At 42.7% G+C, this 24,985-nt stretch overlaps 1 protein-coding gene across 1 annotated transcript in view; it reads right to left on the minus strand.

The window, feature by feature from the left end:
- Positions 1-24,985, minus strand: part of SERAC1 (serine active site containing 1) — a 293,263-nt gene that overhangs the window by 108,941 nt on the left and 159,337 nt on the right. Inside the window, exons 9-10 of the mRNA XM_086927320.1 lie at positions 24,466-24,616; positions 8,327-8,468 (exon numbers count right to left, since the gene is read on the minus strand). Of these exons, the coding sequence (XP_086783446.1) occupies positions 8,327-8,468; positions 24,466-24,616 (293 nt within the window). The remainder of the gene's footprint in view (positions 1-8,326; positions 8,469-24,465; positions 24,617-24,985) is intronic.

Here is a 24,985-nt window from a genome sequence, read left to right on the forward strand (position 1 = left end):
CCGTGTTGGCATTGTGTCATGTTTATGCTTTTTTGTGCAAAAATCAAATATTGTGTTCATGGTGGGAAGTACTAAATAACTACAGTTCGAACAAGGGTGTATAATAGTTATCTCCTTAGGAATTTGGCATCTTTAGGGATATAAGCAAGTAATTGGTCTTACCATACACTGATAGAAGTAGAGTATAAATCATTGTAACTTTACCTCTCCCGCCATATTAATGGCATGCCTCATAAATGTCTTTCTTCTAGAATGAAATATTCACCCTAGAACTTAAGAACCAGGTGTGAAATTCAGTCGAAGACTGTTCTCTCGTGGGGACATCCCTGTTTTTTAAGATACAGGTTCACTCCATGCAGCGCTGTAGCAACACCGCACTCCCCCCGATGCCGCCGACAATTACCGCACTGCAAGTCACACATCCACAGGTAGGAGCGGCCCCCGCACCGTCAGTCCTTCTCGGCGCCCGCCTCAGCTGTCAACTGCCGCCATTTAATGCGCCGGGCACCAGAGGCTGCATACCAGGGTTCCGCAGAGGCATCAGCTGCAGAAAACACTGCATCCGACGCAGCAGGCAATCTAGAGTCCAATAAGCTGTTTCAGCAATACAGATGACTGGGAGAAGTAAAGGATAATGTGCGGATTGTGGCCCCGACCAGCAGAGCTGCACTAATGTGCGGCCATCTTGCTTCGGGCTCACTAGCGGTCCCCTATAATGAATTGCTAATTATTACTTAACTTACCATCCTATACCCCTACACACCTAACAGTCTGTAAATAACACAATTAAAATAAATCAGTATTATATAATTTACATTATAAATATCAATCAAATAACTAAATAAAAATTAATTTCATTATTCATAATTATTACCTACTTAAATTCCCCCCAATCCCCCTATAAAAACAACAACCCACTATGACACTGTAAGTTACTATTAAAAATGAAATAAATCACTTACATGCTATACTTTAAAAACATTAATATTAACTATAGTATCATGTAAAATGAATATATCAATTAAAACACAAAATCATTTTTAAAATTATATTTTTAATCACTATATTACTGAAAACGATATTAAAAACATCGATATTATTTAAAACAATATTGCCCCAAAAAGTGATTTTCTTGTCAACGAAATTCTTCGATCACAATATTTCATTTTCAATATTTCCGACTCCCGATAATTACAACTCAAAATACTGTTCCAAGGAAACACTTTTCCAAGGAAATACTTTTCCAATGTTCCTGAGGAGAGGTACAAGACTAAAAGAAAAAATTATCAATTTGTTGCATGATGGCCACTTGAGCATTTTAGAAAAACGAGAACTTGTATGGTATATTGGTGGCTTGGATTAGGCAAGGACATTGGAAAGAAAATAACAGTATGTCTAGGAAGCTGTTGCAGTGAACAAAGTTCATAAAGCAAGAGAAAAAACAATGGTTAGAATGATTGTTAGTTCTTGTTGTTTTATATTCTAAGTGGCCAGAAGTATCTATCGCTACTAATTTTTCAGAATAACACTATTGTCTTTGTTCCAATATATTTTTACATTGTGAAGTATGGAGATAGTTACTGATTAAAGATTCAGTGGCATGTTGACATCACACACCTGGCAAAATGTCTGACATGTAATCTTGTACTTCCTGCTCAGTCTGAAGTTTCGCTGTTGTGTTCACCTCATAAGCTATCTAGCAATTTTGAGTTGAGGATATCAAGTGCCTCACACATAATCCTGCTCTGCATGTATTTGCGTTTGGAATTGCTTAGGGATCCTGTTGAGCATGGACTTCACCTGCTCAGAAGGAACCAAATGTTCATACTAGCAGATATGTCAGGCAAGAGAATGCTAGTGTCGATAACAACACTTGATTTGAACAATGCACACTTGTTAGCAGGTAGTCTTTGTGAAAAAGCAAGAACATCTGTGAATTGGCAAACTTACTGAAATTGCAGTGCACAATCCTGTGACACAATAAATGTTAATTTTTTAACACAGTCTTTTTTAAATTAGTGCCTTTTCACATGCTAAATAAAGACTTTTGGAAAGCAGTGTTAAACTGATAATTCAAAATCACTGAAAATCAACATATGATAGACAGTTCGAGTCTTGCTTATAAGTAAGTTTGATCTCTGTGAGTTCCCTGATAAAAAAGACTTTCATGAAGGTCATAAATTGCTTATCTGCATTGCATACACCTTTCTTTTATTTAAAAAAAAGCATACCTCTGACATGTCACATAACATTGAGGTACTAGAGTCTTCAACTTTTCACTCATTGCCAGTGTATGTAGAAGATGATACACAAAAAAGAGATGTCTCAAAGTTGGTTTATTCTCTTAAGCACCTCATCCGTCAGTGTCTGCTTCACAGATCTACCAGTCCACTGCACATTGCATCTCCTAAACATCTTACAACATTATCCATTCCAGATCACCTACATTCCATAAGAATACCACATTCTCTGGCGGATAAAGACCACGGGAACCTTTTTTACAAACGCAAAATTATTACTGAATTTGGTAGTGGCTTGTTTCTCAAAACGAGAGGCTTGATATGAAGCCTTGCATTTCCTATTTTGTCTCTTGTGACTGCGCCCTGCTCGCTGAAAAGTAAGAAAGCTGTGCATAGTTGTCTCCATATTGCCTGGTACTAAAGGAATGAGTAGACAGGAGATCTCGATGGGTTGCTTAGTTTCAGAAATACCTACTGTGGCACAGATGTAGGCATGATGAACTTGATGGCATCTCTATTCCTCAGATGAGTGAAGGTAGATAGTTTATCTATAATGTAATTCTACAGTGTGACCTTGAAAGATGTGAATCTCTATAAGACCAGAGTAGGGAGATTCATGATCTTGTAGGTATTTGATTTGTTTGTGAAGTATTGCTGCTAATTCTGGAATGGAACTTCTCTCTAGATTTCAATCTGGAATTAAGTCTAAAATCATTTACTGCTTCCTTACACTCCTTACACTGCTGTTCAAATGCAGCGGAACCTTGTTTTGCCTATTGAGTAGATTTCTCTTTACAGGGAGTCAGTGTTCAACGATACAAAGAAAAAAATTGCCCTCTAAGAAAGCATCCTCACATTCTGATTTGTTGATAATAATAAATGAAGCACCTACAAGTTTGCAAAATCAGTGCTGGTTGCGTAACTGGCGGACACCTGCTGTTCAATCTTTCTAAAAAGTTAGTGTCACAGGAACATTAAAAACATACACATGAGAGTTTTCCAAAAAGTTGCAGAAACTGAAAACAGGAGCCTTAAGATGAAATGCAAAATTCCAGAGATACCACAATTTACAAGTTGATTCGTCCTACCACAAACAAGTCACCATTCTTGTTTAAATATTAATTATAAACATTTTTCTTTTTAAAGCATAACATACTTAAGTGAAAGGCCTGCAAAGAAATTATTTATAATGAAAAAAGGCGTTATTATTAATGAAGCAGCAACAATGTTGCCATAGTAAATTAAAGCTCTTTAGGACACAACACATGACTCTGCCCTGCATCCAGTAAAGAGGATCTAGTCTATTCGGTAACTTGAAGTGAATACCTAATAAAAGGTCAAGAAAGGAAATTGAATTAAAATTAATGTCTCTGAAAGCCACCCATGACCAAAGCTCCCACTTCCCTCAATCCAAATCAGCTGTGTAAACCTCCACTTGTAATCGCAGGTCTACTATGGAATTCCTCCCATCACCAAGTCATGTTGGGAGTCTCATGGAAGTAGAATTTCAGTGTTCAAACTTGCTTCCAACTATCCATTTATCTTTATTTCATAGCAAACATCAAGCTGTTCAGCGCCTCGCGGGTACACAAAGACAGAGACAAAACCGGGGCGCTCCTGGCCTGGATGGCGAAGCAGGACACCGAAATCAAGCCGATCACGGACATTCTCAACCCGGAGGGTGTACTGGTGCAATCACAAGCGGAGATTCTCCTAGCATTCCACCGCCACTATGCACGAGTGTACGAAGCCCCGGCATGTTGTACCCTGTTTACCGCAGATCAGTTTTTAGACCCTCTGACACTGCCCACGATATCGGATTCCGACAAACGCACGCTAGACGCCAAGATAATCCCCTCTGACATCACCCGAGCGATACGCGCCATGTCCCGAAATAAGGCACCGGGGCTGGACGGCTTTCCACTGGAATACTACGCTACGTTCTCTCCCCTGGTGGTTCCCCGTCTGTCTCGGATGTTTGGGGCGTCACTCCACCTGGGGAAACTACCCCAGTCGCTACGGGAATCCGTGATTGTCACCTTTCTTAAGCCCCACAGGGATCCGCTTCACATGGGGTCATACCGACCTATCACTCTCCTGTCGGCTGACTGTAAGATACTGGGGAAGATCCTAGCTGATCGTTATGCGCAGATCATACGCCCGCTGGTCCACCCCGACCAATGCGGCTTCGTCCCCGGGAGGAACACCTCCCAGAACCTTCGCCGAATCTTCCATATCCAAGATCAGGTACGCGACGGATTTCCCCGCGCTGCCTGCCTCATTATGGACCTAGAGAAGGCGTTTGACACCCTCACCTGGCCCTACCTGTTTTCGGTCCTGCGACGCCTTAATCTCGGCCCGACGCTCATGGCATATACCCGCCTCCTATACACCGACCTCACTACTCGAGTTCGTATTGGGAAGCGTATCTCGCCGGCGTTTGCAGTCCGACGCGGCACGAGACAAGGTTGCCCCTTGTCGCCCCTCTTGTTTGCGCTAGCGGTCGAGCCGCTGGCGGTTCGACTGCGTCGGGAGGGCGTGGCCTGGGGAATACCGCTTGCAGACGGGACCCATTGCGTGTCCATGTACGCGGATGATCTCCTCCTATATGTCCGAGACATTGAAATGGACCTGACCCCCATAGGGGCCGCATTGGCGGACTTTGCCACTGCCTCGGGTCTACAGGTCAACTGGGACAAGTCCGTGGTTTACCCCCTACACCCGGACCTGCCCCCCCGAAACATCGACCTCGGACCGCATAGCCTTTCATGGTCCACGGAAGCTCCCCGCTACCTTAGCGTCCGCTTATACCATTCTCCGGCGGCCATCCTTGAAGGCAATCACCGCACGGTACTCGAGAGTCTGCGCCCGACGGTCGCCTTCTGGAGCACACTACCACTGGCCCCGATTGGACGGATAGCCCTTGCTAAGATGGTGATGCTCCCCCGGCTCCTCTACCATTTCACAAACCTACCGGTGATACCACCCAGGTCCTTCTTCCGCGACGTTGATTCCCTCTTAGGAACTCTCATTTGGGGAGCGGGCCGCCACAGAGTCGCCCTGAAAACTCTTCAACTCCCTACAACACAGGGGGGACTCGGAGCACCGTCCTTCGAGGCATATTTCCTCGCAGCACAGCTCCAGTGGCTGTCCTACTGGACAGCGGACCGTTACCCTCAGGAAACGGTTACCCCTACGGGCAGAATCACAACTCCGGAGCTCACCCGTCTGCTCCTCCCGGGCACCAAGCCACGGCGCACTTACCCCCTCCAAGTGACGATTGCGCGCCGATGTATGCTACGGATACACCGGCTGTCCCCCGCTAGACCCCCATACTCCCCGTTGCTGCCGTTAATAGGCGGCCCCAGGCAGGATTCCTACTTTACGGCCCCACTACTCGCCGACTGGTCCCGCTGTGGTATCACAGAACTGGAGTCACTCCTCGAGGAGGGCCAACTGAAACCGTTGGACCGCCTGATCGCAGAATACGGGCTCTCCCCAGGCCAATTCCTCAGGTATAGGCAACTACTCGACGGATACCGACCCCATTTCAATCTCCAAAATGGCGAGCCGGACACGCATCCAGTAATACATACCATTTTACATATGGGGGTGGGTCGCCACCTGGTCACGTGGCTATACAAATCCATCCGGGAACTCTCATACACCCCCCTGGCGACCCTTCGAGCCACCTGGGAAGAGGACATAGGCCGGGTTTTGCATGACTCGGAGTGGACTAAAGCTCTCGAGGCCCCTAAACGCGTCTCTAGGAACGCCCGCTTCAAAAATATTCAATATTATACATTACACAGGGCATATCTCACTCCAGCGCGGTTGCAGAAGTTCTACCCCTCCACGCCATTCCTGTGCCCCAGATGCTGTTCCCCAACTGCGAACTTCCGTCACATGTTCTGGGACTGTCCCAATCTTCAACCCTTCTGGCAGGACGTACATAACACACTGCGGGAACTCACGGGTCTCACCACACTAGACACCTGGGAGTCCAGTGCATTAGGCATCCTCCACATATCTAAACGTGAACCGGTGCATAGGCGCTTCGTGTCCTTAGCGCTCCTACTAGCCAATAGATGTATAACCATGCGCTGGCGATCCCCAGAGGGTCCCCCCATAGCACAGTGGAAGGGGGCGGTTAGCAAATGGGCGGCAGCGGAGGAAGACGCTTTAAGGGAAGAAGAAGCCAAGGGCGCGCGCAAACTTCCCATCTCCATGGAATGGGCCATGCTCCTTCACAGCTTCCGCCAGTCCACGCAGGCTGGAGACCCACCTGACCCGTCCCCTCCCCCCACCCAAGAAAGCCGGTAGCCTTCACCTGAAGTGAGCCACCCCAGAGGCGGGCCCCGATGACCCCTTACGCCCTAGGCAATTCCTCGCATGCCCGGCCATCCATGGGCTTCTCCCCCCCCCCCCCCCCCCCACCCCTCGACACCCGCCGCCATCATCCCCCTACTTAGACCCTGCTCGCGCCCACATGCTTCCCTCCCACAGTTCTGTTACCCCCCTGTTCACTGGTAACACTGTTATGCGCACAGTGCTGATCTGGATCCGGCACGGCCACGGCATGAGAGTGCCCATCTGATCTTATTCATTGCCCCTGTGGCGATACCGCCCCATCACCTCTCAGCCTGCAGGAGCCTTTACATGATCATACTGCACTGATTCACCGATATCATGTTTACGTGTACCAGCTCTATATAGCTAGAAAATGTTGCACACATAAGCTGTTCGTGGCTGAATGTTGAGGCCACGTCAGCGGACTGTTTACGCTGTACTAAAATTTTTTACTGCAACAATAAAAACAAATTTAAATAAAAAAAAACATCAAGCTCTTCAGAAGATATGGTAAAATGAATTCGATCCTGAAAGAGGCTTTCTGTTTAATAATGGAGGAAGTTACACATATCAGCACCAAGAGAACGTTTCATGGTGGCACAGTTCTTCATAAGATCCCGTAACAGTACAAGACAGTGCAAAAAAACAGATAAATACAACTGGAAGAATACAATTTTCAAGCAAAGAAGACTACAGAGTGTCTAACAGTAAGAAAAAGGATAGAGTCGTCCGCAGCAAAACATTAAATTAGCAGAGAAATATTAAATTAGTAGCATGCAACAGAAGCTACGAAAAGGCTTAAAAATTATCCCACAAGCAGGATATTTTTCAAATGGTAAAATTATATTCACGCGGGAAGTCCAGCATTTAATCTCACTATTGCAGCCTTTCATCTTTAATCTTACGAAATATGGGAAGTATTTCTTCTGGCTCCTCTGTTTCTATATTTATATTGTATGCACATCATGCCCCCTCCTGAATTTTCTTTGGATGGAGCACCTCGTTTTTGAGTGACCCCTCAGTGTCAAGCACTTATAAAATTTAAATATATTTAGTCTTTTAATTAATGTGTGTGTAGTTCCATTAGAACATTTTAACAGGTCATTCTTTAAAAGTCAATGTCATCATTCCATTATACATACACACATCAGAATATCAAATATATAAGGCACTCAACAGAAATGCATCCATACTTCTACCTACACACTACTTTTTTAAATTTAAATTTCAAAACATGCCTAATGAAATTTCTAACTGCAGATTTCTTTGTTACATAGTTATAACAAAAAAAAGATAGCAATTAGTCAAGAATGTTTGCTTTTGACAAGGTTTAATAAATAGTCTTTGTACATGCAATCATATTTCATCACTTAATGGACATACCCATATAACATGGTCTAATAATTCTAGTTGTTCAAGCCAGAGTCTAATTTGAGTAAATCCTGCTGACTGTGTCCATTTGGACAGCTATCATCACAGTTTGCCAAGAGACAGGCTAGTGGACCCCATCCCATGTAACCACAAATGGACGGCTTCTTCCTCCAGCTTATGGGAATCTTCTTCTTTTTCAAATGAACTACCACAGAGGGCAAACCTCAAAGAGCTCCTCAAGACATTACACTACTCCTTAACCCGGACCCTAGGCACACTAGCCCCACAATAACTTAAGAACTTGAAGTCAGCTACCAAATCCTATTTGAAAGCACCATTGCAATTTTAGGGATTTTTCTGCTTACCTTTGGCCAGCACTCGGTATAATCATCCACATCACGGGTACACTTCTTGTCAAGTGGATGCTCTTTATCTTGCTGACGCCAGGTTTTGAACGCTGCTCCCAAAAGGCCATGAACAAACAGGATATCTGCCTTAATCGGTTGACTGAGTTAAAAAAAATAAAGATATGCAGAAAAAGTTCAGCGTACATTATTGTCATATTGTTTGCTGCTTTGTTTTAAAGATACTGATTTCTAACTAGTATTGATACATCTGTACATTATTACAAGATTCAAGATATGAAAAAGAAATGGGCAATATTTTGATAATGCTGACATTTATTTCATGGAGAAACAGAAAAAAAAATATGATAATTTACTTTCTGTGAATGAGAATCTAATCCCAATTAATTTCCACTACACGATTAACAACTTGAAAATATGTTGATGATGTGTCAAAACTATTATATCTCATAAAAATATCACACAACAAAGATGAACCAACCACAGGGTGGTAACTTGCTCCCATACGTGCCACACCTCAGTAATAGGAGACATGGCCAACCGCACTGAGCTGGATGGTTTTCTATTTAGAAAAAGAACCCAACTACGTATCTTTTCCACTGTACTTGGTTCCTGAACAGCCTTGGCAAAGTCCTGTAGACCTGATAGGAGTAGACAGATCCATGGGTCCAGGTTAGTATACAACTGAGAGACTTCAATGTTTATCTTCAACAGATCCTGTTTTGTATTGCTACAAACAGTACAGGCAATTTCTCGAGGAAGACAAAGCTGTCAACGAGCAGTCGAGCAGGCTGTGCCTCAGGAGCTGCTACAAGCCAAGCGCCACTTGAGATTCTGCGGCAGCAGACGTGCTGTGTGGCACAGTAGTCCGGGCAGCATACAGAAATTCACTGCAGGCTGAAAACCGTCAAGTTGCATGCCATGGCCCAGCAGGCAACAAGCAGGGCAGGGGCACCAGTGGCGATAGCCATGAACTGAGACGAGTTCAGACTATGTAGTGAAAACCGAGGGTCGGAGCCTGCAGCAGAGGACCCAGTGGAATATTCGGTGAGAGGAGAGCTCCTTTAAAACTGAGGATCGGCGCAGGTGGTAAGTGTACTAGGCTTTCTGTGGTGATCAGAGGGGGCCAGCATTTGGCTGGTGCGGCTTGTTCACGCTGAGGTGCCCACCTGAGTGTACTGCTGGTGATTGTTGGAGACCATACAGGTCTGTAATGCCCCTACCAATTCGAGCGGTGATTTAAACTAAGCCCCTCCCCCTCATTTTTCTGTTTGGGTCAGCTCTCCACGAGCCTTGCACTTGTTCTCCCCAGTTTAGCTGAAGGTGCTGGTTCTGCCTAGAGGTCGGTCCGTTGGCTGGACTTCTAACCTCTTTCCCAGTGCCTCTTCAACTTCTATTGGAGCTCGCATTGGGCCCACTATAAGGCTGGTACGTTTGTGAGGTTTAGACAATAATTAGACCCTGCCAGCTGTCCGCTGTCAAAGGCAACTTTGATCCTACAAGCCTTGTCTAAGCCCAGGTTACTTTCTGAGTAAATAGCAATATGACAGCACAGCAGCTCCGTTCTAGCAGACTAATTCACTTATGGCTGGTAAAAATACCACATCTAATCCCCCCTGGAACAAGGCTGCACTTTTAAATGCACTTTTAAATCTAACCAAGGGTTCAAACCCTATGTTTTCCTTTTTTCAGAAAGAGAACGTTGAATATGGTGATATTATTCCAAAGTTGGGGGCGTCCTCTGTCCGCAATGAGCTGTAAAACAGTACAATGCCTGTCTCTCTTCCTCCCCTGATGTTATGAATACCACTAATTAAGTGTCTGGGAAGGATTTGCTCAAGCGGTTGTTGACATTGAGCTGAGAAATCATTTGTCTAATGAGTCAAGCCCCCCTAAAACTCCTCCTGGCCAACCACAGACAATAGGATTGAATCTCTTTAGCAGTACACCTACGGAGCTATCATCTGCTATCTTAGAAACGTATGCCACGACTGACTTGGAGTTACTATGGAATCTGACTTGTAACCTCCCAGATCAATATGTTAAAGTGTCTGAATCCCTTAAGTGTTGAGAAAGAATGTCATCATCCATCTTAGCCCTTTAAAAAAACAGAAAAGAACGCAGACCGCATCCAAAATACATTGTTTACGATACTTAAAGCTATGGGGGGTGCAAAGGGAGATGAGAACCCTCTAAATCAGGTTATGCAATTGGCGATCAATGAGAAGGAAGGAAGAAAGAAACTTGCCCAATTTAGGAGCAGAGGTCCTCATCCACAAACCTTGGGCAAAGTTTGGGTCTAACGACTGAGGGGCACAAGCTGGTAAATCATTGTGCCTGGGGGCAGATGCTTCCCTCCAAACCCCACAGGCAAAATGTATGCAATTCAGAATGTAAATGGATTGATTTAGGAGAAGCAGCATTCAGGAAGAATGCAAGAATATTTAGAGAAATTATTGCATACTGTTGTGGGTCAAGGGTGAGATCTCTCCCGTCCCTCTCCCATCAGTGAGGACATATGGGTCAGATTTATCATGGAATTATATGCAGATACTCCAGGAGTTGAAGGTGGGACTGGAAATCTCCCCGTATTTTCTGAGTTGGTACCTGCTAGTTATGGACCACCTTCTGTGGGCGAGATCGGTGCTTCGATCCACAGGATGCAGACTTCTGACGCAATGGGCCCAGACGAAGTCCCGACCTCGGTCATAGAAGGGGAAGCCAAACTTTTGAGCAATACCATCCCTGATCTTTGAAGACTTCTTGGACCAGAAGCACCATTGTCCCATTATATAAAAAGGGTGACTGTACTTTGTCTATTAACTACCAACAACTTGGGCTGTTAGATGCTATAGGTAAGATGTTTGCTAGGCGCTTATTGGAGCAACTTAACACCAGGTTTGAGGATAACATGATTATTCCACTAGAATAATTCAGCTTTAGAAAAAATCATGGTACTCTACATAATATTGCAGCTCTCCAAATTATGTGTCTATCAGGGGCTCCCCAGTATATGCTGTGATCATCAACTTTTCACAGCCTTTGATAAAGTTGATCACCCAACTCTGCGGAAAAAAGTATCTAATATCAGCTTGCCTGCAGCTCTTTTGTATTTAATAATTGCCCTACATTCCTGCACCTGGTGCCAGGTACTGTTAGGTGGAGATCGGGGACTATCTGTGGGTATTCCTACAAAAATGGCTTGAACCTGGTCCAGGGGTGTCTACTTGCACCGTTGTTGCTTTATCTTTATATATTTGATCTACCTAGTTTCCTTTGTAAAGGGTTAGGCTTCCCTTCAGGTATTTGGGGCCACCTAGTGACCTGCTTATTATATGCAGATGACATTGTAATCCTTGATTTAACTCCTAAGGTTTTAATAGCTGTCTTAGTGCGTAACAGCAGTTCACTGGATTACACTTTTTGAAAATCAACTCCTCGAAAAGTAAAGTTTGTTGCTTCCATGGTAAAAGAATGCATAACCATTCAAACTATTCTTGGCACCTTGGCATGCAACAACTAGAAATAAATCTTATACATTCTTAGGGAAAATTTTGTGTAGCACATTAAATGACTCAAAACACATATCCAATAGTGTCAGTAAGGTACAATCTCAGGCCAATGGGTTGAGTGCATTTTACAGTGCAGGGCATTAATGTGTTTGAAAATCATACTGCTAAAAGTGTTAACATCTAAACGGCCTATTTTTGTATCTTTTGTTTTTTTCGTGTTTTATGTGGACCTCTTAGGAGTTTAAAAACTCAGTGGGGGACGCTTAACATGAATATGCATCAAAATAAATTTAGCAATCAATCAAAAGTAGTACAATTTGCTGAATATATTGGTTGTTTGAGCATAAATCAGGTTTCCAAATAACAACAGGGGTGTGCTGTTATATAAGATTTATATTCTACCCCCATGGAAATCTTGAGAAAACAGAGGTAAAATTGCTCTAAAATACAATTCGTAAGTCTGAAAATGCTTTTGTGATACTTTGGTAACCTGGGATTTTACCCTTAATTTGATTGTTGAAGCTTTTGATTAATAGCGTATAGTTCATGATCATATGGAGTTTTCCTGCTCCTGATACCTTAAATCAGACATGGCAAGAATTGTTTCAAGATCTAGAAATGGCAGAAAGAGTTCTGACTTCCAAATCAAATACACACCTTTTTGCATGGATTACATTCTTGTCTTGATTCATTTGTTTCAATTCTGGTTAAATTTCAAATGAAATGTAAATTAGAAAGTGATCATAACTTCTAACTAATACATTTTGAGAGCACATATAACACACAATATAGGTAAAACTGTTAGGCCCAATGTAGAGTTTTTGTGGGCTAAAAAAGATTGTTAGGACTTTAGCATCAGAAAGTGATTTGATGTCTGGAAGCGCACGTAAAAGTCCCATCAGTCTACAGGGCCCCCCCCCCCTCCATCTATTTACTTTATTGAAGGTCGACTGGCAGTTATAATAAGAACTTCAAAACTTTTGGGGGGTTTAGGCCAAATAGATTGCCAATGTAATTACTCTCAGTACGTCATCAAGCTTATCTGCCTGTTCTGTTTGTTTCATATCTGTATTGTTAGCCACTCATGTTTCCTTTATCTGCTGTCGCATTTCCAGTCTTTGCGACCCGAAGGTAACCCATCTCAGCTCACTGGGGTGACTGCTTTTGGGTGTGCTCTCTGATGTTTCTATAGGCACAAATCTCGATTTCTCTTTTTTCTATGGATGTGTGCGTTATTAGAGGCTCACTTCAGGGAAAAATGTATGTAGTTTTAGAAAGACACACATTTTTCAAAAGAGTTCAAAGGAAGGAAGAAAGGTTTCTGCTTATGTGGCAGTTTTAAGAGGGATGCCAGCAATGTGTGAGTTTGGCACACTTACAGATTCCCTCATTAGCGACCAGTTAGTTAGATGCACCAATGATCAGAAAATACAGGAGAAGCTGCTCACTAGAAACCCTGATCTACCAGAAGCCATCAACATAGCTAGAGGAATATAGCATACTGCATTATGCATAAAGGAGATAGAAAATGTCACTGGGTTTCACAAAGAGAAAGAAGAAGCTAAGACCCTAGTCAATGAAGAGGTGGTGTGTAAGATTAGTGATGTTTCCCATAATAAATCAGATAATATTCTCTGTTTTAGATGCGGTAATCCAAACCATATAGCCAATAATTTGAAATGCCCCGCGAGAAATGTTGTTTGCAGGAAATGCAACAAGAGAGGCCATTTTGCAAAAGTGTGCAAAGCAGCTAGTAAGAAGGTACACATGATTATGGGTCAGATGATAAAGCTGAGGAGAGCAAAGATTACATCTTTCAAATAGAACAAGTGGAGGTTGATGAAACTGTACAATACCCTACTTGCAAAATAAGCCTAGATGGAGAAAACGTTGAGGTTTATGCTGACTCATGTTCACCTTACACTCTTATTCAGAAATAATTGTTTGATGAAAAGTTTGCAAAACATAATCTAGTTTTAGAAACAGCTGATATTCAACCAGGTGGATACAACAAAGAACCCATTCCCTTAGAGGGGATGGTGAGAATGCATATATCTTTTAAGGACAGGCACACCGTGGGGAAAGTTTACATCACAAAAAAGAGGTCAAGCTTATTAGGTTGGAAACACCAAAAGGAATTGGGCATCACCCTTGATCCCAACAATGTTGACCAATTGTTGTTAGTTGGAACACGTGAGGTAGGTGGGAATCTCATAAAAGAGTTTCCTGAGGTATTCACAGCACAACTTGGAAAGTTAAGAAAATACATGCACAAAATTATACTTAAAGATGGAGCACTCCCAGTAGTACATAAAACACGTTCTGTACCACTCTTAATGAGGGAACCATTAAAGATAGAGCTGGAAAAACTTGTAAGTCAAGGTGTGATAAAGGAAATTAAAAGCTCAGAATGGTTAGCACCTATCGTTCTCACGACCAAGGACAATGGTAAGAACATTTGTCTATGTGTTAACTTAAGGGATCTCAACGCTAACATCTTGGTAGACAGATATCCTCTACCAAGGATACATGAGATGTTAAGCACTATTCAAAATGCAAAGTATTTCAGTGTTCTCGATTTATCATCAGCATTCCACCAGGTCACATTGAATTCCGATTCCCAAATGTTGACTGCATTCACTACTCCTTTTGGTAATTTCAAATTTCTTAGAAAGCCTTTTGGGCTAGCCTCTGCATTTCAAAGAATAATGCAACACATTCTCAGGGAATGTGTTAAGACTTTGTGTTTCCAAGATGATATACTAATATACGGTGCCAGTGAAAGTGAACACAATTGCAAAGTAAAAATGTTTTATGCATACTTAAAGATGCAGGTTTTACAACTAAGGAATGTAAATGTAAATTAGGAGTCATTTCCGTAGACTATCTAGGACACACAAATTCAGAGGAAGGCATCAAACCCAAAAATGTATTTAGTAGAATTTGTGCGCAAAGCTCCCACACCCACAACTAAAGAGGAGATAAAGTCTTTTTGGGGTTTGGTAGAGTATATGGCCAAATATATAAAGAATTTCTCTATCTTGACACAACCCTTAAGAAACTTGCTCAAGAAAGGGACCACATTTGAGTGGGAAGGGGAGCATGACACAGCGTTTGAGGAAATAAAAAATGCCATTGTCAATGCACCACATATTGGAAATTTTATTGTAGAAAGAAAAACCATTGTAACCACTGATGCAAGCAGCAAAGGTATTGGTGTTACTCCATCCAAAAGAATAACAAGGAGAAAACTGTAGCGTTTGCCTCCAGGACTCTAACGGGGGCAGAGGTCAATTATTCCATGGTGGAGAAGGAGGCACTGGCTGTTCACTGCGCCATTAAGCATTTTCAAATTTTACGTGTGGGGCTTACCTTTTGAACTGCGCACTGATCACAAGCCTTTACTTTCCTTATTTAATAAAAAAAAGAGATGGAGAACACCATGCCCAGCATAGCCAAATGGGTACTGGGTTTTTAATTAAAAAATGGTTTATGGTACAGGGTTCAAAGAAATGTGTTGCTGATTTCCTATCCAGGGCCCCTGTAGAAAGGGAGGGAGGTAAAGTATGTCACAATGATGCAATTGTGGAAGTCACCGTTCCTGCGGTTTTGCAAAAACAGTGGGAATTCCATATGGAGCAAGATCAAGACCTCAAAGATGCAAAAAAGTTCATTATTAATGGTTGGCCTAACAGATGCAAAAACTTACCAGAAGAAGTACAGTCTCTTTGGAATGTAAGGGAGCAGTTATCCTTAGATAGGGATATCATACTTAAATCTGGAAAGATAGTACCTCCAGAAAGCTTACGTGACCATATTTTAAACCTTGCACATTAAAGAACTTTGGAGAGAAGTCTCAGTAAGGCTAAGTTAAGATCTGATTACTGGTTCCCCTACATGGATCATCTTCATATAGTGGAGAAGGTCCGTGATTGCCAGGCCTGTAGCCTTGGTGTTAAAACTAAAAGTCTAAGGGGTTGCCCCCTCATTCCGGTTGAAGTACCTACTGTTCCGTGGAACAGATTGGGACTTGATATTGCGGGTCCCAAACAGGCCATGGGGCCACTGGAAAAATACTAATTGTCCTCATTGACTATTATTCTAACTGGATCACACAGTCATTTGTCAACATGGTCAAGACCAAGACTCTCACAAGTTTTTTGATTGATGTATTTTCCAAGGAGGGTATTCCAGCTACTTATCACAGATAATGGGGTCCAGTTTGTTTTCGAAGAAATTAAGAAATTTTTAGTAGACCTGTCCATCTCACATGTTCGAACGCCATCAATACATCTCTTACGAAAGGACAAGTCCCAGCAGACTGGAAGAGGGCGGTAGTAAACCCAATACGCAAGAAAGCTGCTTCCCCATGGACCGACCTTTCCAACCTGCATCCTATTTCACTCTTACCATACATCAGTAAGATAGCTGAGAAGCATGTGAACACCTATCTGTCACAACATCTTGAAGCGACGGAGGGCCTGGACTATTCCCAATCTGGGTTCAGGCCAAACCACAGCACCGAATCTGCCCTCCAAACAGTGACCAATAACATCAGAATGGCACTGGATGGGGGCAATTCTATGATTCTGGTGCTGTTGGATCTCTCCGCCGCTTTCGATACGGTGTCTCACAAAGTGCTTCTTGAGCGACTAAAAGACGTAGGTTTGGAGGGCACGGCATTGGCATGGATGGAAAGCTTTCTGTCAGGACGCTCTCAAGAGGTTAGGCTGGGCTCCCACAAATCCATCCACAGGGAGCTCAATAAGGGAGTGCCACAGGGCTCCTGCTTAAGCCCTACACTTTTCAATGTGTATGTGGCTCCCCTAGCCAACCTAGCAAGATCATTTGGGTTTACACCAGTGTCGTACGCTGACGACACCCAACTCCTCTTTCCCTTTAAAGATCTGACACCTGCGATAAAAAAATCCTTCGCAGAGGGAATGAGAGCAATATCTGCTTGGATGTCAGCAAACTGCCTCCAATGCAATATAGGAAAAACGGAGGTCATGTTGTTTGGGCAAGCAACAACACACTGGACACCGGACTGGTGGCCCCTGGAATTAGGCCCCGTCCCTAGCCCTAAAAACACAGTGAGAAATCTAGGAGTGTTAATAGATCAAACACTTACCTACAAGGACCACGTAAACCAGGTGGCAAGCACCTGTTTCCGAGCCATCGGTATGCTAAGGAGAGTGTTTCCCTACCTGCCAGACTGCCATAGAAAAACACTAGTGCAGGCATTAATCATCAGCAGAGTGGATTACTGCAACGGCCTTCTTTTGGGAGCAAATGAAGGGCAGATCAAAAAACTGCAAGTAATCCAAAATACGGCAGCTAGGATAGTCCTCAATGCCCCCCCCAGGACTCCCTCCCTTCCCCTGCTGACCAAACTTCATTGGTTACCAGTGAGGAAACGAGTGCAATTTAAGACCCTATGCACAATTCACAAAAGTGTGATAGGCAAAGGCCCTAAATATCTGGCCAACATCTTCCTGCCTTATGCCCCTGGGCGAACCCTGCGCTCTGTGAACCAACAACTTCTGCAGGTGCCCAGAATAAAGAAGGCCAGACAAGGGGGGCGAGCCCTAGCCCACCTTGGACCAAAGCTCTGGAACTCTCTGCCTTTTGAGATAAGGACACTGACCAATCATCTGACCTTTCGCGGGGTCTTGAAAACACATCTATTTCCCATTAACTGAAATAATCTCTCTCTCTAAATGCTCCATTCTCCTCTTCATTTAACATCTGAGGATTTACTTACTGGCAAAGCGCGGAGATACCCCTTCGGGGGTCTATTCTTGCGCTATAGAAGAATATAAAATAAATAAAAATAAAATAAAAATTATACTGTCCCAAAGCTAATGGCAAAATGGAAAGAGCAAACAGAATGCTAAAAGAGTCCATTCAATTAGCCATAGCCTCTGGGAAACCCATAAAAACCACTGTAAGAGATATGTTATGGTCATACCATACCACACCCAATGTCACCACAGGTCTTCCTCCATTTGAAATGTTGAAGGAGAGAAAAGCAGTCTCCAAATTGTCCCCCAGTTGGCTCTTCCAGAACAAGGCTTTTACCATTGACCCCGTTGAGGTAGGAGTAAGGGTGAGGAGACAACAAAAAGCGTACAAAGACTTTTATGTAAAAAAAATGGGGTACTAGAGACAAGAACTGGGAATAGGGGCAGTGGGTTCTCATCAGGAAGCCATATGTGACGACAAGCAGCAAAGGTGACAAATTGTATGCACCTGAAAGAATTAAAGATGTAAAGAAAAATTGTATTCTTGTAAATGGAAAAATGAGTGGCATGGATAGAATTACCATGTGTCCCTCTAACTTGATATCTTGTGAAGTAAGGGAGAAGGATATCAGTAAAACTCTTGTTGGTTCAGATCACAGTAAAAGGAGGGGGGAGACTCACACATCCTCCTTCCTGGCACAAAGATTACAAAATGTTGTAGCTTATATTTAATGCACTGTATATTTACACCCTTTCCTTTTTATCTTTCCTCCCTTTGACTACCCTCTTTCCTCGTGCTTCTTCTGGTTTATCTCCTTTACTTTCTTTTCCCTTTCCGGAGGGAGATGTGTTATGATCTTTCCCTATGGTCTCTCCCTTGCTCCTCCCTCTCCCTTGTTCCTCTTAGGCTCTCCCATAGAACGCTCAGAGGGAGGCAATTTAGAATGCTGTATTCTGACAGACAGGTGACTGCTGTACTGGCAAGTTGAAGGTGTTGCTTCATAGCTACTGAATAAAAGAATTTGGACGTACCTTCCTGCGTCCATCATTACTTTAGTGTGCATTACCAACATCCAGTCAACTCCTGAGCTTCTCTTCTTTTATAGTTTTCCCACCACAGATACTTGGAAGTCTTATTATGTGGGCTGGGATAAGGCACAGTCTTAATTAGGTTCAAATACTCTGTTGTGTTTGGGCTTGTGAATACTCATTACTGTATGCGGCTTTTCCCAGTTTTAGTTCAATCTGTTATCTCCAAATTCACCTGGGAATACTGGGTCTCGCAATCTCGTATGTCTCGTATAGGGCCCTGTGCCAATTCAAGCGGTCACCAGACCAGCATATGGGAATTCAGCACTCAAGACCCCCTAGTTAGGGGTCTCCAGGAGACATGGATGACAGCTTCCAAGTGGCAGGGAGGCAGCTCCAGTGACTGTTGCCCATGCCTCTTAGTTCAGGATTTGGGCATCAGCACTACCCCTGCCCCCCCGCTCTAATTAACCAGGCTTGCTATCTGTCTCTGCTTCGGAGCTGCCACTCTGCCTCTGATCCTCCATTGTATTGTATTGTATTGTAATTGCATTTATATAGCGCTTACTACCCCTGACGAGGCGTCGAAGCACTTTTTCAGCGGGTAGCATGGTACTCCGGGACCCATAGAGGATTAGTGTTGAATTAGTATAGTGAAACATGCAAGTACATTTTAAGTGGTGGAAAGGTTAGTCAGTTATCTGGATTTGGAAGGATAGCAGAAGGATAGAGGAGGAAAAAAAGGTTTGTATTTATATAGCGCTTGTTACCCCTGATGGGGTGTTGAAACATGCTATTCAGGAAGCCCATAAAGACTACTGGTGAATTAATATGGTGAAATATGAAAGTAATTTCAGTGGTGGATATTAGTCAGTTATTTGGAGTGAGAAGGATAGCGGAGGGATAAAAGGGGAAGAAAGGTTTGCATTCATATAGCACTTGTTACCCCTAATGGATGTTGAAGCGCTTTTCTGGCGAGTAGCAGGCCACTCCGGAACTCATAAAGGAGTAGTGTTGAAAATAATATAGTAAAATATGAAGTAATTTGAGTAGTGGGTATGTTATTCAGTTATTTGGGTAGAGAAGGGTAGGTGAGGGATAGTGAAGGGAAAGAGGTTTGTATTTCTATAGGGCTTGATACCCCTGATGGGGTTTTGAAGCGCAAGTAGCACGCTACTCTGGAACCCATCAGGATTAGTGTTGAATTAGTATGGTGAAACATGAAAGTAATTTTAGTGGTGGATATGTTAGTCAGTTATTTGGATTGAGAAGGGTTGGGGCGGGTTAGAAATGAGGAAGGGTTTAGAAAGGTTTATTTTGGGGGATCGGTATAGTAAAAGCGGTGTAAGATGATGCAAGGAGGGGTAGAGTAGGAGAGAGTCTAGAAAGCGTTATTTTGGGGATCATAGTAGTGGTATGGCGTTGGGGTTAAATGAGAGAGTGGATGTAGAGAATAAATTGAGCGAACTATAGGCTGAGAAATAGGGAAGTGCATTGGAAATGCTAAATTAGAAGAAAGTGATAAATATATAGATCCATAAGTACATTGAAAGTATATAGATGCATAATGGATGTATGTATATTGGGCAGCATTTCTGGCCCTGGCCAGTCTCGAACTGGCTCAAACAGGCAACTGCACTTGTCCTCTCCGCCCTTAACAGGCTCTAACAGGCAACTGCCCTTGTCCTCTCCGCCCTTAGCCTCTCCAACCGGGCTGAGACGCCCTAACCATGGCCTTTTACAGCCCTAGTAATCAGGTAAACCCTTCAGCCAATGGGAACCCTAGCCCTAACGCTATCCAATCACAACACTAGCACTAAGATCTAGAACCAATAGGAGACCAGACCTTACAGCCAATCTTAGCCCTAGTCAAGCACCCAATCAGTTCAAAAACCCTGATCTATACGTCTAATAAAGGCCCTAGCCCTACCAGTAGTCCCAACCCAAGTCCAAGCAACCAATGGCACAGGTAGCACTAGCCCCTACTTACAATAGATAGCCTAACCCTACTCTTAGTCCCATAACTAGTCCAGCAACCATTCACACCAGAAGCACTAATCACTACTTCCAATTAAAGGTATAACCCTAGCCCTAATCCCACCCTACTCCCAACAACGAATAGTATAGGAAGCCCTAGTCCCTACTTGCAACAGAAATCCTAACTCTAGCACTAGTCCCAACCCTACAATGATTGAATCACAGACCCAGAAACCAATAAGAACCCTCAAATACCCAACCAATGAGGACAATAACCCTAATCCAATAGAAACACCAGATACAACCACCAATCAGTGTACACATGTACGAATCACTAGCAGACCATATAAGGTCCCCGCGACCTCAGACAAGGTTTGCAGGCTTCTCCTGTTCAGAATCTCATATGAGACAGACAGGCTCAATCCATACTTTGGACTTCTGCAGGTAAAGGCCTCGCTAACTTGAAATCTAACAATACTGTTTGAATAAAGCTTTACTCCCTCTGCTGGCCAAAAAAAACGAAGTGCACAGGCCCTAGTAAACACAGTTTAAAAAGCTCACAGAAGCACCCTCTGATGTAGAATATCCCTGTTGCGGGGGAGGCAGGGGGGCTGGTTTCACTGGCTTGTTAACACAAAATGGTGGCTGGGGGTGCACTGTTTTAATATACAGGTCTTAGCACAGAGCAAATGAGAAATTTGGAGGGAAAACAGAATTGTCACTAGGAATGAGAGGGATAAATTACAGAGGTTGGACTGCAAATCCCACAATTCAACACGTTAAATGGAAGTAATCATGGGCAGGGAAAACCACAAGTTTAAAACACAAAACAGCTGATAAATATGCAATCATAGGCAAGTTAAAACTACAATTTTAAACTGTAACAATCACAGGCAAAGACAGTAATCACAGAAGGGGAAAATCGTTTTTTAAACAACTTTTGTTTTTGGGAAGAGACAGCACTAGTCTATCTCCTTACCACTTCCTGGACTCTGCTCACTGCAATCTGGGGCACAGGTAGGCTGCAACTCACAAGATGGAGGAGAATGACTTGGGGTGCACCCAGCAAGGTCTTAAGGGGCCTAGGCAGGTGTGAGAGGAGGGCTCAGAGTTGCCTGGTAACTGAATAGCCAGTGTTCTGCTGGCCTGGGGGTGGGGGCTAGGGAACTGCTTCTCCTGTTCAGAATCACATAGGAGACAGACAGGCTCAATCCACACTTTGGACTTCTACAGGTAAAGGCCTCGCTAACTTGAAATCTAACAATACTGTTTGAATAAAACTTTACCTCCTCTGCTGGCCAAAAAACGAAGTGCACAGGCCCTAGTAAACACAGTTTAGACAGCTCACAGAAGCACCCTCTGATGTAGAATATCCCTGTTGCGGGGGAGGCAGGGGGGCTGGTTTCACTGGCTTGTTAACACAAAATGGTGGCTGGGGGTGCACGGTTTTAACATACAGGTCTTAGCACAGAGCAAAGGAGAAATTTGGAGGGAAAACGGAATTGTCACTAGGAATGAGAGGGATAAATTACAGAGGTTGGACTGCAAATCCCACAATTCAACATGTTAAATGGAAGTAATCATGGGCAGGGAAAACCACAAGTTTAAAACACAAAACAGCTGATAAATATGCAATCACAGGCAAGTTAAAACTATAATTTTAAACTGTAACAACCACAGGCAAAGACAGTAATCACAGAAGGGGAAAATCGTTTTTTAAACAACTTTTGTTTTTGGGAAGCGACAGCACTAGTCTGTCTCCTTACCACTTCCTGGACTCTGCTCACTGCAATCTGGGGCATGGTCACTGACTGCTTCTAATTTTGGCCTCACCAATTAAGCCGCACAGCATGCCGACATTTTCAAACACATTTCTTCTCTTCTGTGAGGCAATTTGGATTCCAATAGAGAGGCAATAAGTTGGCTCAGGTATTACTGTCCTTTAAAGATTGCTTACTTTGTCCACATTGATGTCAATTATTGTATCGGGCATCTCGAGGCGGTCAGAATCTTACTGAATCACGTCTGCCATCACTGCTTTAAGACCACCTCACCGAAAAGATAGCTCTACTAGATTTGGAAGGGAAACTGTACACTAGGTTTGTAGTAGAGGATTTACAGAAATGGCAAGAGACAGTAACATCTAACCAATGAAGTAAACAGGTTTCAGAATGCTGCTTGGGCGCAATGTCAATGATGAAACAGATGGCTAGACGAAAGCAAGCAGGGGTATTGTAAACTTGTTTTCTAGACTATTAACATGTTTTGGATTGTGTAAACATGGAAATTCTATGCAATAAGATAACTCTGTAACAAGTTTCACAGCACTACTGGAAGCAATCCAATCTATTCACACTGAACCAGGAAGAACTACAAATTGGTAATGGAGAGCACATATTGAAAAGGATTTACACTAAAGGGGGACTCAAACATGTGAGAGTACTGGCACCCCTCTTTTCAGTCTGGATTCTTCCAATATTGTCAAAGAGATCCATATTGGAGATCTGTTCCCATGAAACTAGCAGGGAATGTGCTTCATTACTTAAACTGTGCAGAAGCCATAGTGTTTATGATTAACCACAGTGAGCCTGCATTGATTGTACGCTTTGGAAGGCTGCAATGTAAAAACATGTAAGTAAATACATAGGAAACCACAATATTAGTGTTCAGGAGGAAAAATATTGTCCCATAGTACTTGTAAGCTAGGAAGCTGGATGCAGTAAAGTCATACCAAGCAATGAGAATGAAGGGGTCCTGAATGACTGAATACGTAGGCACAACATGAAATAAAAATTTTACTAATAAAATTTGCCATGTGTCTTCTCTATTGGCAGTTTTCTTCCATAACAAATGAATCTGTTGACAAAGCCTGTGAATACAGCTGAAACGCGTTCCTTGAATACATAAGCTGTCTTTTATTACAATGGAATTTCCGAAAGGATTGGAGTGCAGGTTGCTTTGTGTGTTTTTCCAATAAATGGACCAAACAGTTTTAAAATGGTAGTTTTGTTTCTAGTGATCTATCATTCAAAATCATTACATAGTATCAAGAAGGTTCAAACCAGGTGTAGACAAACATATTCTTAATACAAGCCTTGGTATTTCACACATATGGGGCGGAGATCTAATCATAAGGGACATGTGTTTTATGAAAATTATGACACATCATTTTTTAATGTTGGAAACAAAAAATAAAAATAAATAATACAGGTTAGGACAAACAATTTCTACATGATGATCTAAGAATTCTTCTTGTTTGTATATAGATATGCCTGATAGCATTGAATTAAAAAAACAACCATGATGAATAGGCATTGTTTAAACACTTGGGGCCTGATTCACAAATTTAAGTTACACTTTTGAGTAAGCTTACACTTTGTAGTAAGTATTGTGTTTTCAGTATTCACAAACTCTGTGTGTCAACTTACTACAAAAATGTAAGCTACATGTCTCCACCCCCAGTGTAAAACAATTGGCTTACTCTTGTGTGGGAGGCTGATATCCCTCCCTAAACCCATCCTGGCCCTCCCTAAGCCCCTCGTACTCCTCCCTAATCCAATCCCCTCTAGTATGAAGTCTGCCCCTTTGATCCACCCACTCCCCTGTGTCCCTCCCACATTTACTACTAAAACCTATACTTACATGTACAGACCTTGGAATGGGGGCGGAAAATTCCATGCACATAAGTATCGGCAAAACGTACATTTTGTAGTATGTTTTGTAGTACTATAAAACGTACAGTTCGAGAATCAGGCTGAAAATAATTAAAAATAATGCGAGTGAAGGGAGTTCAATTAAAAAAAAACATTATTGATTGTTTATTATTATTTTTAACCTCCCTAATCATACTAGAACCCCTCTTATGCCCCCTTCTCACCTAGTTCGGTATTGCGGATGTAGCACGTACACACCATCAGGATAGCGCTCTTTCACTGTATCTCGATCCAAATTAGCAAGGGCTCGAGCAGCATGAGAGCACTGAATAATATGAGGTGACTTCATTTCTTCAGTCAATAATGAAACCCAACCTATGAAAACAATGTTATGAATTACTTTCTATGTATTCACATGATCTTTATAGAATTCTGAACTTCATCAAAGGACCTATATAAATTAAGACTTGCTGTGAATGTATTTTGCAGAAAGACTTGTCAATTTTATTAATCCTTTGAGGATTCAACACTATACTATTTAAGCACTCAATTCAATACAGTTTGTTTAGGAGCTATACATGGGGAGCAATGAGATCAGGAAAAACAAATTGTGTTTTCAAATGTTACTGAAATTGTGAGTGACAAGATAGAATGTTATGGTCTTCAAAAACCCTCAGCGAGATGTTCTGGCAATTATGAAACACACACCTTGGACATACAAAGCTAATTTCTGTACTCAAATAA

Source organism: Lissotriton vulgaris, chromosome 6 (genome assembly GCF_964263255.1).
Source record: "Lissotriton vulgaris chromosome 6, aLisVul1.2, whole genome shotgun sequence".
NCBI lineage: Eukaryota > Metazoa > Chordata > Amphibia > Caudata > Salamandridae > Lissotriton > Lissotriton vulgaris.